At 37.2% G+C, this 16,276-nt stretch overlaps 1 protein-coding gene and 1 long non-coding RNA gene across 3 annotated transcripts in view; one reads left to right on the top strand and one right to left on the bottom strand.

Annotated features, from left to right (window-relative positions):
• DTHD1 (death domain containing 1) overlaps positions 1-9,240 on the top strand; it is a 47,549-nt gene extending 38,309 nt beyond the window's left edge. For both annotated transcript variants that reach the window (XM_021395631.1, XM_021395626.1), the window contains one exon: positions 9,067-9,240. In XM_021395631.1, the coding sequence (XP_021251306.1) occupies positions 9,067-9,098 (32 nt within the window). In that variant the 3' untranslated portion in view covers positions 9,099-9,240. The remainder of the gene's footprint in view (positions 1-9,066) is intronic.
• The window catches only part of LOC110398190, a 240,131-nt gene that overhangs the window by 33,932 nt on the left and 189,923 nt on the right, over positions 1-16,276 (bottom strand). The window lies entirely within an intron of this gene.

Raw genomic sequence — 16,276 nt, 5'->3', positions numbered from 1 at the left:
TTCCCAGTGCCTTGTAGTTACAAACATTTTTTAGTTTAGTTAAGATAACGGAAGAGCCCAAGAGATTTCTTAAGAAAACTTATCTAAACATATATGTGCATTAAATGTTGGAATTTTATTCTAAACCAGAATGACAAGTATAAATATACCAGCTATAGCTGTTAGAAAGTGATTAAAGAAATCATGATATATTCAGAACAATTTCCGGGAAAGTCTGGACTGTAAGTGGTCCTGTTACTACAACTTATGTTAAAAACCAGTTTCATTCTAAGTTCTTGCTCATGATTTCTCTCTCAAAATGCAAGCAGGAAATGTTTTAAAGAATTTAAAGGTTAATATTTACACATTAAATGAAGATATATGCATAACTTGTTAGTTTTCTCACTGCATACTGTGTAAAATTATCAGCTGAGTTGATACTTGTAACAAATCATGCATAGGTATAACATTGCTCATCAATTTTAATAAGCTGGTGTGATTTTATAATTGGCTTGTAATCACTGATGTGGTAAATATCACTGCTGCAGTGCATTTCTACCTGGTAAATGAAGTTCAATTACTTCAAAAACATTTATTGTGTCTTCTACTTTTCTAAAACATAACACATTGTCCTTTTCTGTATAAAAGTAAGGCAACGAAATGCTTAGATTTAGAAAAGTCACATCATCATTCGTGCTGGGAGTTATCACTTCATGAAAACTTGCCCTAATTAAAACAAGTTTTACTGAAATGTCTGAGGCAAAATGCAAAACAGTAGCTATCTCAAGATAATAGTACAATATTTTCATGTGCATGTCTTCCACGCACTCAAATTTTACTTGAAATAATATATTTACAGCTAGCTCTTGTTTTCAGGTTTAACGATCTCTCTCTTGCATCTACAGATTCAGAAATGGGTTAAAAGTGACAAACAGATTCAATTTTATTATCCTATGTCATAAGAGAATTAGACAGACATGTAGCTGTGTAAAAGATTGGCATTTGATTTTGTACATAGGCCAGCCTCAACCTGAGGCTGAAAGGGAGGTGGAAAACTTGGTTAGCTGGAAAACTTGGAGTGTAGTTGATAAGCCATATCAGTCACTCTCCACTACACACAATGCAGCCATTTAAGCATAAATATCGAAACTCTTTGCAAAGTAACTGATTTTAAGTTGTTAAATCTTTCTAATGATTAAATTATTATAATCATACTGGAAGGCTGCATTTTCTTACAGAATATAAGTAAGCAACAACTCTCAAAGAGGCAACAGGGAGCATGAAAGAAGAAGCCAGTCAAGTTCTTTTAATCACATCTTCAATGCATTTTAGCAGTTGGGTTTTTTTGTTGTTGTTGTTTTTTTTTCAGACTACTTCAAAACATTCAATGATGAATTCTCCTTAATTATTCATGTACCTTGGGTAACACTCCAGGGTGACTGAGATCCTTAGATGCACTGACAAAGACTTCGGAAAAATTAAATCAAACTGACAGTTTTTCCTTAAGTGATCATCCAAATTTAACCGTAAAGGTCATTTAGTGATGTATATTTGCATAGTCAAACATGGCCTCAAACAACAGGCACCTAATTCACAGATTAGTACCCAGTTCCAAAATCTGGCTGACAAACTAACCATTTCTAATTGATAAAGCCATGCATTCTAGAAAAAGAAAAATAACTTATTCTGACATTGTTATTTCTCTGCTCTTTAATTAAGAGGTTAAAAACTCAGTGCACAGGAAGACCTTTTTTATATATACACAGTAGAATTAGTGGATTAATGAATATTTATTGTTTTTAAGATTGTTTGTAACAATTATTAGCCCTGCTAAAATGGAAATAAAGTGTTTCTAGAATTTGTTGTAATGTCACGTAAACATTGCAAAGGATCAGCTGGCTGAAAAAATACATCAGCTAGAAACATCAGAGGAGTTTCTCACAAGTGTTTTCATTCCTAAGTAGTTCTTATTTTAGAGTAAGTTCTACTTGGATAAACACTTTTCTTGAAATTAAGGAAGCAGGTTCTTCCCTTTCAAGCTTGCTGATTCTCAAAATGTAGAGACAGATTCCCAGTTATGACCAAACTGGGACATCTGAACATGAAGAGCCATGACAGTTTTCTATAAAAAACAAACTAACAACCTTTTGATTCTATAAAATGTGGTTATAACTTCACTGTATAGTAAAAATAAAATGGTAAAATGTAAATATTGATTTTATTCCATTAAATTCTTCAAAGGAAGACCTATGTGCATTTAACTTTTTGAAGGGAACACAAAAAAATAAACATGAGCTTTAAAAGGAACTATAATGCTTTCACAGGTAGTAAATTCCACAGAGCATTTTAGAGGCACCCAGGCAAAGGCAACCAGCATTTTAGAGGCATTCCATATTGGGAAAATAAAAGCAACCATTTAGCATCACAAAATAAGAAAATGCTGTTTTGAAATACAATAAAAATCAATTGCAAGAAACAGAGTTTAAGAGTAAAAAGGCAGAAAGATCTTGTTTGAAATAAAGAGAATAGATCAGAATATACACTCTGGGGCAGTTCATATCTGTTTAAAACTATAATCTAAAATAAAGGAAGATATTTTTCCATCCCCCCAGCTCATCTTTTCAAGATAAGTTAGCCAAAGCAATGTTTCATCACCACAAAATTCTTTTGTATGTTTTAAGACAGAATACCAACCAAATTTCAGAATTACAATCCCCAGCTTCTACACCCAAACCCATCAAATCCCAGGCACAAAGAAATGATTTCATTTTGATATATGGTCAGATAAGTACTAGACTTTCTTATCTCTTTGCAGAGAAGAAAACTTACAGGTGGATGGGCAATTATTTCCAGTTAATAACATGAGTAACAGAAAGACAATTAGGTGCAACAGTTACATATGCTTTTTATGTGAAGCAATATTTAAATAAGATGCAGAAACAGTCCTTAGCAGACAGATTTCAGACTGCGTAGTTAAAGTGAGTGATGACCTATCCACTACACAGCTAACTGGAGCTCCTTTGTTCAAGTTCTCACATTATCCTCAGTGCTTTCCTGCACGGTGTTATATTGACTGTTTCATGCCTGCTACCACCTTACATTAAGGCAGAAAAAAATTCACTATTTACAATCACAACACAGACAGAAAGCTTAACACAAGAAGGGATAAAATTACAACTTGTTCTCCACATCCAGTGGATCCTTCACTATCCTGTTTCTATACCAATAACACAGCAATATTTTAGTTGTTGCTGCACAGTGCTTACACAGAGTCAAGGACACAGGAAATTCACTGTGTAAATTAGAATGTGTTATATTTTATTCCATAGCTTTTTTTTTTTTATATAGTATCATTGTATTCTAATTATGTGTTTCTGGGGTTGGTAGTATTTTCAGTTTCACAGAATCACAAAATAACTTAGTCTGAAAGGAACGTCTGGAGATCACTCATTTCAATTCCCCTCCTCAAAGCAGGCTCACCTAGGATGGACTGCCCAGGACCTGGTCCAGTCAGTATTTGAAAGTCCCCAAGGATGGAAATCACACCACCTCTTTGAGCAAGCTAATGCAGTGCTCAGAGTGAAAAAGTGTTTTTGTATGTTTAAATGGAATTTTAAGTATTTATACACATTTATAGTTACCCCCGAACCCTCCTTTCTCCAGGCTAAACAATCTCATCTCAGCCTCTTCTCTTATGCCAGACACTCCAGCATTCATCTTCATTATCCTTGCTGCAGACTCCCATATCTGTTATGAAGTGGGAAGCTCTGCACTGGACACAGAAGTCTCACCAGTGCTGAGTAGAGGGGCACGATCACCTCCTTCAACCTGCTGACAGAGCTCTGCCTAAATACACCTCCAAGGGCTGCTGTTACTCTCAAATGCAAGGGCCGATTGCTGGTTCATGTTCAACCTGTTATCTACTGGATCCTTTTCTGCAAAACTGCTTTCCAACCAGTTATCCCCTACGCTAGTGGCCTGGCATTAGCACTTACTCTCAAGCTCTCAGCTGAACCACCCATCATTTTGCAGAGCACCAGACATCCCTGCTTCTCTTTTAAAGCAAACTGATTATTCTTCCTCAGCATCCCAATCTGCCCTTCCCTAAGAGCCCTTATTCTTCCTTGGCAGCACTCAAGTGGCAGAAGGTCTCCCACAGTATCTTTTTGATCCCAATGAGATTTAAGACCTGCAACTGCACTCAAAACTCTGTTTCTTTCTGCTTATTCCCCATGATGCATTTGTGTACAGTTATTTCTGAGAGGTACACCATTATGCTAATTTCCCAGAACACACAGGAGAGCTTCCCTTGTAATGCTGTCCTCAGTACCTCCATATTTGATGTCTCTCTCCAACCCTATTTTGTTGATCACAAAGTCTGCCTTGTCCACATCAGTCTATACACTTATCTTGCCTACCTAGTCAAGCTGTTTCTTTTTATAAATAGATTTGAATTTTCTGAAGTCGTACTCCTAAAAATTACTTTTTCATTTCTCTGGAAACAATTATAATAGCTTTGTATCCTTTCATCTTAAATGCTCATTAATAATGGATACAAGCAAAATACATGCCTTTTGGGACGTAAGATAACACTGCTGTCAAAGTCATTGGCCATTTGAGCACGATAAAAAAAACCTTACAAGCTTAAATAAAACAAATTCTCTTTTACATGCTTGATTTAACACCTCTTTTACCTTCATCTTTTATGTATTCCCATCACAGCCAGTTGTTCATAAAAACATTATACAACTTTGATTTGTGCTACAATTGCTTAATATGAAAAAGTTTCTTCAAAGCAATTAAATTTGATTAGAAGATATTCTTTATTATACTTTTTTTTGTGTGTGTCTGTGTGCGCGTGCACGCATGTGTGTACTTCAAGAGTTATTTGCTATGTAAGAGATACCATATGCTTATTTACCTACTACACATTCAAAACAAACACGGGTGTATGGACACAAATACAACTGTAGGAATGCTGTTCATATATCACACCATTTCATAAAAGAAAAGAAAATTGAAACTTCTTCACAATAATCATGAAAACATTTCAAAGTGACAGTTATAGACTAAAATAAATAGAGGTAGATGCTGGGCATGAAAGTATTACTATAAATTACATGGAGGCATGGGGTTTTGAGCTGTTTGAATCTTACACTCAAAAGAGATCAGGTCCCTGTAAAAATTCAGCTTCTCCAATGTATACTTACAACAGGAAATAGAAATTTTTGCACTGATGAATCCACATAAGCAATGTGAAAATAAAATAGAAGTTGTAATAAAAGCACTTAGTTAGCTTAACAATATAGATACTAAGCAATTCATTTTGTTTACTATCTTTGATCCTTGCTCTCCACTGGCACAGCTCCCTAGAAAGAAGTTTGATCTCCAGATAACATTCTAAAATCCAAAGCTGTGAAATGACAGAATCTGCAACAGTAATAGAAGGCAGTAATAAGACAGCAGAGGTTCAGATAATAATGGAAAATCATCTAATATACCATCTAATGGTAATTCCTTCCCTTGGAGCTGCAGAATCAATGCATCTGCTGGGAAGGCCGAATTATCATACAAAAGCATAAGAGCAAAAATAATTTATAGGTTAATACAACACATGAAACTAACCTGTATATGTTACTGATGATACATAACCAGTATCAGATCAGTAGCAGACTTTTGTCATTTTAATTATCCGTGCAAGTGATGATCCCATTTTGGCTGAACAGAAGGAGACTTAATTTTATTCCCTATGGTTTCTTTTCTCTTTAATATACATTTTGGTTTACAGCTCTGAACTATAAATTTTCATCTTCCCCTTCTACTACAAGAGATGTTTCCCAAAACGAACTAGAGTTAATGGTAATAGAAAAGATCCTATATGAGAGACAGTGTGGCATTCTGCACAGGCTGAGGTAGAACTGGTTGGAGTTTAAAGGTTACTCAATCTGAAAATTTTATTTAAAGTCTAAGTTTATTAATGTAGTTTTCTGCAGAGCTACACATACACATTTCTTCTACACCGGCAAGTCATACATTCCTTTGTAATTTAGCACATTACAGCACAGCTGATGTTTGCTCACAAAGGATTACATAAAGGTCACACCATCCTTGTGATACAACTTCAAAATCATATTAACATCCTTTCAAAAACAGGAAGAATAATAATTTTATTTTTCCAAGCATCCTATATTACAGCATGTGCAAATTGATTTTATGTATTTGTTCCATGGCTCTCAAACAGTTTACAGTTATTTCGATGTATTGTAGTATATCCCAATTTTTACTCTTCAGATCTCCCATTCAAAGAGGCAACTACCTAGTAAGTATTCAATCAAATTTCCAGACTCCAACTACTTTTGTGTATTAATGTTACGAAGATGACAGAAATAAATTTCAGAGATTGTATTTGAAGTTAATTTCTCAAAGCATATATATTACATATACTTAAACAAATAATCTCATGTTCTCCACAAAAACACGACTACCAATGGAATAGCAAAAATTTCCTGGAATTTTGTTGTTTGATCTAGTTGACTGCTTTTTTTTTTTTTTAAATTTCTGTAGGTGTCTGATATGGAAAGATAAAAAGTTGTAAGCCTTAAAACAACAATTGTAAGCCTTCAAAGAGGCTGTCAAAATATACTTACACAGAAAGAATGTGTTAATATTCATCTAATACTGAGATACCTTATGTCCAGAAAAATATACCTTCATGCTGTGTTGCAATCATTTCTGGAAAACAACTGAATACACGATCCTCTACACCCACTGAGAAATCTGTATATGGTTTAAAAGGATTTCAAGAAGTTGTTTATTTCTGAGCCTGTTTAGGTGTACACAATAAGTATTAGCACCAGCTAAGAGGTCTGAATTAATATTTATTTTTCTTTTCAAACTAACTTCAGAACAGCTTTTCCCTCCCTCCTTGTCTTCCCCTGACAATGTTAAAGCTATAGCCAACCACAGCAGGTTACTCAACACTTCGCTTCCTAAGCTACAGTTTTAGCTTAAGTTGCCACCATTCAGACAGATACAAGCAGGTATCAAGACCAAGGAGAAGTAGCAGCATTATCCACAAGTACCTGGTGAATGCCTTCTCCTTACCACTGGTACAAAAACTCCTCTCTGCTCCTCAGCGTAGTGCTAGGTTATCAGGTTCATGAATACAAGGGGTCAGTGCAACCACTTATGACAGGGGCAACTCTGCGGAGGAGGCAGAGCAAAAAGCGACTTGCAAGTCACTTTTTCAACCAGTCTTTGCTTTCTAAAAAGGAAGACTCTTGTCTTTTGCTACATAGCCAGCACCGTACTGTCAATTTTATGTAAAGGTCATTTGAAAGGATATTGCTTTCTTTTTCTAGTGCTTTAACAGACGTTTGAAAATATGTGAAGAGAGGAACAAGTACCAGCACATTACTCAGTACTCTTTATTGCCCTGTAAAGCAGTTTGGTATGAAATAGGAGAGAATTCACAGCAGAAATACCAAGTAACTCTCAGAGAACAAAAGCATCTAGATTAAATGACCCTTGATCCTGCTCATGGATATTTATGTTGCTGTAGAATCCACCAGAATTAATTTGTAATGGTGGTTTTAAGTGCCCATACTGAGAGAAGCTCAAGGCTAGGTTTCAGATAAAAGTTGAAAAAAGCCACAGATTTAAGCTTGAAAAAAACCTTATTTTCCACATTTAATACACAAATACAAACACTGATTCTTTTCACAGTGTTTAGCCAATTCAGCACTTATGCACTTGGTTTAGTAACCTGGTTTCTGCTGCTAGCTCTTATCCTCTAGATTATCTTTCATTTCTGGCATTTTCCAATAGTGATAGATACTTGCTTGTTATAACTTTTCCAACAGATAAATTGGACTTAAACAGCCAAATGCCACTGAAATATATTTTATCATACAGATGAGGGTACAATAATTACTGCTTCTAATTAACATTCTGTGCTTATCAGTGAAGAGAAACAGAAGAATGCAGAAAATGCTTTCTCTTCCTAAATTCTGGCCTATCGTTTTTTGTTGTGCATCAGCACCTAACAAGTATAATGTAAAAAACAGCTGCAGTCTTTAACTTTCCAATCCTAAAAATTAAAGTGCTCGTTCAGAGAGAGCTGATCTTCGATTCTCCACAGTCTGAGGAGATCTATACTCACCCATTAACAAGAAGGCATCTTAACCTCTGAGCTAAATGCTAGCAGTAGCATCAAAGAGGGAAGAAAGAGAAACATAGGAACAAAACTTGCCTCCTGTTCAGTAAGTTTGTTACCCACAAAAACAGCACCACCATTACCTTTTTCTTTCACCATGTTTTAAAATAAAACAGTAAGTTCTGTTCAATTGTTTTTAAGTATGGTTGCAAATGCTTACTCTAAGGAGTAATGTGGGATCTCAGAAGGACAGAGGTGCTTTCTCAAAAGCTCTGCATGAAATTGTAGGGTTTCAAATGCACCTTTCTGTGCTTCTCATTATGACTAGCTATAAGAGACTTGATGCATAGGGTTTTTTTTCTGCCTAAAGCTTACGCTTTGGCTTACCACATTTGAAATCCTCATCTGTTAACAGAGGGAATAAATAATTCTAGAGGTCAAAATCCTGAAATATATACTTTGAAACACATAAATTATAACTAAACATTTCCTGATCCCTGAAAATCCTGATGATCTGTTGCATTTTCAACTCTTGTGTCCAAGTGATGACAAAAGGCTTTCAAACAACAGCCACCCTCTGAGAACTGTCTCCTGAAATAAAACAGATCAACAGACAGTATGGCTTCTCATGTGAGCAACAACCTAGTTTCACTTAAAATCAGTGTCAGAGATAAGATAAAAATTACCCAAGTTAATGAAGTACTAGAATTTACTGACTCAAAATCTCCACGAGCATGCAGGAGCCATACTAGTATTTTCAGAAAATTTCTACATCAGACATTTTTCTTTTGTGCTAAAAGATTGTTTATTAAAATGCCTGCATGATAATTTACAGATCTCTTCGAACATGCTGCTTTACAAGATCTGCTAGTATTAACAATGAAATGTTAGAGTATCAACATTTAATACAAGTCACTTCACATTTCTTTCAGAAAATAATGGAAGAGGAAACCTGATTGGATAAAATTCTCTACTGTTTCCCAAGAGTCACAGGATATAAGACCTTCAACAGCACAAAATGAAGTCTGGAAGTAGAAAAAGACTTTAATTTGTGCGAACATGTTAATAAAATTGACATCATTTTAATAAAATTAAATGGACATACATTTTCTAGTTCATATTGTTGATATTTGTGTAATGAATTCAGACCAGAAGATGATACTGGAAAAGAAGGCAGACTTTTTTCATGTTAGTGTAAAGAGGAGAAAAAAAATCTCTACAGCAGCATTAGGTACAGTATAGCACAGATGTTGGAGATGTCTGGTTAATACAGCATGGGCATCTCACTTTGCTGCTATCAAACATAATTAATTCACCATCTGTGATAGAACCAGCTTCTTAGGTAGTATCAAACAGATATGTTGAATAAGGCCGCTTTGAAATATGCCTAGTTTGTGCAAAGATGGGGTCTTCTTGATCTTTTAAAAGTACCTTCAAGATTACAATGTAGATCAATGTTTAAAATAAAGTTATAACTCTATTCCACTTATGCCATTTAGTGTTTCAAAACAATAGCATGCTACACTCTTCACTTATGTTTCATAGAATCATAGAATTAGCTAGGTTGGAAAAGACCTACAAGATCACCTAGTCCAACCATCCACCTACCACAGCAACCCCACTAAACCACGTCTCTCAACGCTATATCTAAACATTTCTTGAACACCTCCAGGGACGGTGACTCCACCACCTCCCTGGGCAGCCTGTTCCAGCATCTGACCACTCTTTCAGAAAAGTAGTACTTCCTAATGTCCAGCCTAGATCTCCCCTGGCGCAACTTGAAGCCATTCCCCCTCATGCTATCACTAGTTACAAGAGAGAAGAGGCCGACCCCCAGCTCACTACAACCTCCCTTCAGGTAGTTATAGAGAGCGATGAGGTCTCCCCTGAGCCTCCTCTTCTCCAGACTGAACAATCCCAGCTCCCTCAGCTGCTCCTCATAAAGCCTGTGCTCCAGACCCCTCACCAGCTTCGTCGCCCTCCTCTGAACACGCTCCAGGGCCTCAATGTCTTTCTTGCAGTGAGGGGCCCAAAACTGGACACAGTACTCGAGGTGGGGCCTCACCAGGGCTGAGTACAGGGGGACAATGACTTCCCTACTCCTACTGGCAACACTGTTCCTGATGCAAGCCAGGATGCCACTGGCCTTCTTGGCCACCTGGGCACACTGCTGGCTCATGCTCAGCCGAGAGTCGACTAATACCCCCAGGTCCATTTCCTCCACACAACTTTCCAGCCACTCTGCCCCAAGCCTGTAGCATTGCCTGGGGTTGTTGTGGCCAAAGTGCAGGACCCGGAACTTGGTCTTGTCGAACCTCATCCCATTGGCTTCAGCCCAGAGATCCAGCCTGTCCAGATCTCTCTGCAGGGCCTCTCTACCCCCAGGCAGATCGACACTTCCTGCCAGCTTGGTGTCATCTGCAAACTTACTGAGGGTGTTCTCAATGCCCTCATCCAGGTCATTAATAAAGATATTGAAGAGGACAGGCCCCAGCACCGACCCCTGGGGAACACCACTCGTGTGGCCGGGCTGACCGGTTGCCAGCTGGATTTAACTCCATTAACCACCACTCTCTGGGCCCGGCCCTCCAGCCAGCTCCTTACCCAGCAAAGGGTGTACCTATCCAAGCCACAGGCTACCAGTTTCTCCAGGAGAATACTGTAGGAGACAGTGTCAAAGGCTTTGCTGAAGTCTAGGTAGACCACATCAACAGCCTTTCCCTCATCTACCAGATGGGTCACTCGATCACAGAAGGAGATCAGGTTGGTCAAGCAGGACCTGCCCTTCACAAACCCATGCTGGCTGGGCCCAATCCCCTGGTTGTCCTGCAAATGCCACTTGATCTCCCTCAGGATAATCTGCTCCATAACCTTCCCTGGCACCGAGGTCAGGCTGACAGGCCTGTAGTTCCCCAGATCCTCCTTACAACCCTTCTTGTAGATGGGAGTCACATTGGCAAGTCTCCAGTCTTCTGGGACCTCTCCAGTTGACCAGGAATAAGTTTTGTAATACTTAATAAGAAAATACTCCATTAAAATTATATGCATGCTAAAAACTCACCTTTTTCAGTTAATCATATTTACAGTACTGCTGTACAAAATCAATCAGCAGTGAACGAGTTAAGAATAAATTTCCAGCTACCTAAAAACATTGTGTATACTGTGCATTACCATGGTGTACTGTTATTTGTGTACAGTCATACCTATTTATGTTAAGGGTGATAGCAATTTAGACATAATTTAGTTCTATTATCCACAGATTTTTCTTCTTTTCAGGTACTATCTATACAAACATATATAACTTTCTCTAGATTTCAGAACATATTTTGAATAGCAATTAACTATAGAATCATAGAAAGTAGGGCTAGAAATGACCTCAGGCAGTCATTAAAGGTGCCCCAAAGAGAAATAACTACATGCAGTTTCTTAAAAATCTCCAGTGATATTCTGTAACTCATCACATTCCTTGCAACTGTAGTATTTATCAACTTGATTTAGGCTTTCAATGCATATGTATGAGAAAAACGTAAACATGCATATGTACTTAGACAGCTTGTGGGGAAAGATTTTGATGGAAATATTCTTGATTTAATAGTGAAAAAGCTCCTGGTTCCCCTATACACTGAAGAAGGGATATTCTTGCCCAGTCCATAGAAAGACAGTTTGAATTATCTGTGAGGATTCTGCTGGGATTCAGTCATATGAATTTTTTTGCACAAATACAGCAATATCCTCTCATATCGTACTTGGCCTCTTCGTTTCTTTCACCTGTTATTCAGTTACATCATATCAGTTAAATCTGGAAACAAGTAACAAGGATTTTCAAATTTAAGGAAACCTCTTCCTACATGTGTGGTTTATACATATATAATTTCTACCCATAACCTAGAGAAAAACAAACTACATTGACTAACTACAGTAGCTACTCTGTAAATTTTGTATGGCTCACTTCAGAGTTGCCAGCAGACTAATCCCTCATCAGCAAGACCAAAGATAATTCAAGTTATTTTGGTATTCAAAGCTTTCATGAAATAATTCTGAGAGAATATAATGTAAGAGGTACTTGGTGCCCTTCAGGATTGAAATCTAGCTTTTCTGTATTCTATGATCTGCGCAGTAATATCCAGGTAACGTATCTCTTCCATTGTTTATTTTTTATGTTAAAGTTCCTCAAGAGTTTAAATCCATGTTGTGCATCCCCAGGCCTACCAGAGCCATCACAGTTATTTAGATACATAAAGCTGTCTTAGAATCATAGAATGGTTTGGGCTGGAAGGGACATTTAATATCTTCTAGTTCCAAGCCCCCTGCTACAGGCAGGAACACCTCACACCAGACCAGGTTGCTCAAAGCCCCACCCCACCTGGCTTTGAATATCTCTGGGGGGTTGGGAAGGAGAATCATCCACAACCTCTCTGGGCAAAGGTCTTCAATCAACCAAACTGTTCTGCTAATCCCTACAAAAATAGCATCAGTTGTTCTCTTTATAAGGTACTTGCTTACCAAGATTTTAATAAGCCAAATACAATTTCCTCCATATCTAGAGATAGAGCAACCCACATTCCTTGCATGTCAAAAAAAAGTACAATGGTAATGGCCCAGCACTATTCTTCACTTAACAGAAAAAGCTTTCAAAAATCTGACCATTTATTTTTGATGCCTAAATAACAGACCTGTTTCCATAGCTCAGCTGGGCTCATTCAAAAGACTTTAACCTGCTTTTATAAATTTGGGTTTATATCTTCACATCTGGAGAAAAAAAATGCACATTTAAGTCTCAGGCTTTTGTCAGTATAGGCTTTTCATTCTCCAGAACAAATTCTACATTCCCTTGAAAAAGTCTTCTTGCAGCATTTATAAAGTATTTCAGCACTAGTAATACCTCATTTCAGGAGTTCTTGAGAGTGTCTCTAAAATTTATATTTCATCCTCAAAACTCATTATTTGCAGAGAAATTTTTTTCAAAAAAAACTGCACTCAGTAGCCTAATTAATGATAAGCAGTTCATTAGTGTGTTATATTTTGCATTACGAAAAACAACACAACATATTTTGGCCATTAAAGAAAATCTGATACTCATGGAATTATTCTTATTTTTTTCTACAGGATTTATGCAAACTAAGGTGTTTGTGCACTTATCTCTGACATCCCAATTTAATGCCTAGCATTAGCTGGAGTGAGTTTGGCCCCTGGCTCGACTGCACTTCATAATGTTAAGTACCAGATATCTATATATGCCCCATGAAATACATCATATATAAACTAAGGCAGCCAATGTCAAGTCAGTGCTGGGTACATATGTTTTAAATCTTGCCATTTTATGGGCCTATCTGGGTTACGTCTTTTTCTTCTCAGATTTTAAAGCCTTTTTTTTTTTTTTTTTTTTTTCTTTTTTGACAAAGCAATGACAAGATTTTTCAGAAATCAGTGTCTCAACAAAATCAATGGCAGTATGGCTAGGACAAAGAATACCCAACTCCAACTTCTTAAGAAAATTTATTTCAAAGGTTGAAATCCTATTTCCAGCCTTCCCATATGCCTTCCTTAAGTGTGTTGGTTCAATCTCAATGATAAACTGCTGATTTTGGCAGTGAGGGTGTTGGGGGAGGAAGACGAGAGGATTAAGTTTACCTTAAACACAATATGCATAAACATCAAATGACAAAATGCATAAAATCTAGAGCCCCTGTTGAAGATCAAGGGCAGTACATGCCTGGGAGTCACCATTGAACCCAACAGAGCTGTTCAAACTTCACTAATATTTTTGTGACTTTTTTTTTTTTTTTGCGTGCAATGAATAACACAGCAAAGAAATATTGTAATATGAAGGCAAGATGTAGCAGTGGGAAAGTAGGAACAACATATAATAAATTACAATGTGTAGCAACTTGGTACATGTAACAGGATTCTTAATGCATCTTTCCACTTACGCTCACATTAATACATTGACGTGCACATTAAATTTTTTTTAAAAAAGAAAGAAAAAGGAAAGAAAGAAAAAAAGAAAAAGAGTGGAAAAATTTACAAGTACTCTCAGCTTTCAGAAGATATTTTTCCTTTTTTAGTACTGTCTTAGTAGTAACTAACCAGAACTGCTCATGTTTTCTATGATAGATATACTAAATCACTAGTGCATTCTTTGCAGACAAGTTCAAACACAAATTACTGCAAAATAATCCATGAAGGTCCACAGAAACTGAACAGTGTTAGAGCCGATGATTATTTCTTTCCTGGATGGAGCAGGAAGGCTCAATCTTCAGACATTTGATAACAGACAGTGTAGCGATCAAAAGGACTAACGTGATGGAAATAGCGTTACAAAAAGGTGGAAGGAAAATACAGCGCTCACCCAGATCGGAAGATTTTGGGCTCGCAGGGAAAGGCTTCCACCAAGGAGGGATCTCCAGGAAGAGATCCTACCTTGGGGCAGTCAGCCCTTAAATGAGGCCTAAGAGTTGAGCCTGGCTCCACTCCTTCTGGTTGCACAGGTGAATTGCCTTCACCTGTGCTCCCAGGGCTGACTGGGTTTTTCCTCCAGGTGCTCAATCAGTGGTTCAGACCATGACTCAGCAGTTCCCATACAGACAGAAAGTGCGACCAGCTAAAGAAATAATACAGATAGAGATGGGCTTTGAGACAAAAATGAAGAACTCAAAAATTACTCTGCGAGGAAGACAAAGGTTATCTTGCCCAAGTCTCAGCCTAGAGTTCAGAGAAAGAGAAGGCCCATAGATGCAAATGAAATAGTAGAAAAGAGCTAACAAAGGAAATTGAGGGCTTGTCAATAGCTGCAATGTTGTCCCCGGACAATAATCAAAGGTCCTGGCTCTCTGTGGCTCAGCCTACAGATGTAGATTAAAGACAAGGAAAGCTTGGAGATAGATACATAGCTAGAGACTGGTAAGAACTACCTACAGGCAATCAATGGCTGAAGTTAGAACTCTTCCATGGAGAATGTTCATAGAGACTTCCATGGAAACTGCCAGAGGGAGAAAGATTTCTTGGGGTATGAAAAACTACACGAGGTTAGTGTTGTGGTTAGGAGCAAGAGAGAGCACAGAGTCACAGATGAAGGCACCATGGAAAATGATTCCCAGAGGAAAAAGACAACCGCAAAAAGAAGTGCTCCTAAGAGTTTTCAGCCTTAGGGCGAGGTGCCTTGCCCAAGGCTTAGAATAACATTTGGGTTAAGGGAAAGAATAAGCCTGGAACAACATTTACAGTGGTGTTGTAGAATTCTTATTAATGTAAACTAAAAGTTGATTCTCAAATTTGTCCTTTTTTAAATAATTTTGTGACTATATAAGCTCTAGATAATATAACGTATCAAGGACACATTGATATGGTAACAGTGGGGCAAGTGAACTACTCCAAATACCTGAAAAATTTCATAATCACAGATAATGTGTGTCCTACTGAATTCAGAGATGAAATTGAGGGGGCAGATTTCTCACTTAATAACCTTAGGAGAATGCTATTTTGGTTGAAAGTAAAGTTAATACTAATGGAATAAAATCATACATAGAATTGGTGTTCCTTTCCTGGTTAAAGAGTTAGACTGACAAGTGCTACGGAAGATGTTTCTAGGCATTCAAATTCTGCTTCAGGAGAAATACACTAAGTTGGGGAAGGAAGAATAGAAAACAAACAAATAGCACAAGTAACTGAAAAACTTCTTGCTAAGATATTGGCCACATTGGAAGTGCCATTCGGTAGTCACATCGTGACAACATCTTAAGAGGTTAGCACTAATAGTAATATAGATGAGGAAAAAATTAAAGGAAGAAGAAATCACAGACTTCTGCAGTAGGTCAGAAGTAGTGAAAAAACACAGTGAAACTGGGTGTCAATGGATTAAACTAAAACCATTTCTGAGAAGACAGAAACTCTTTAGGTAATCTAATGTCCTGCCTTCATTTGTCAGTGAAGACAATATTCTACCTTAACTAAATAGTATGCTGTATCTAGGATAGATCCAATATTATTTTTTTCTTAAATCATAATGTGATTTGTGAGAGTACAGATGAATCATCATTTTAAATCTTTTCTTTTTTTTTTTAGATAAAATAGATAAAACTTTTTTTCACTAGTATTAATGCATCTTCTTCCTATAAATTGCATTATTTTGAAGAGTTCTGCTAT

Source organism: Numida meleagris, chromosome 4, assembly GCF_002078875.1.
Source record: "Numida meleagris isolate 19003 breed g44 Domestic line chromosome 4, NumMel1.0, whole genome shotgun sequence".
NCBI classification, from domain to species: Eukaryota; Metazoa; Chordata; class Aves; order Galliformes; family Numididae; genus Numida; species Numida meleagris.
The sequence above is the reverse complement of the archived record's forward strand: the minus strand, read 5'-3'. Positions and strand labels throughout refer to the sequence as shown.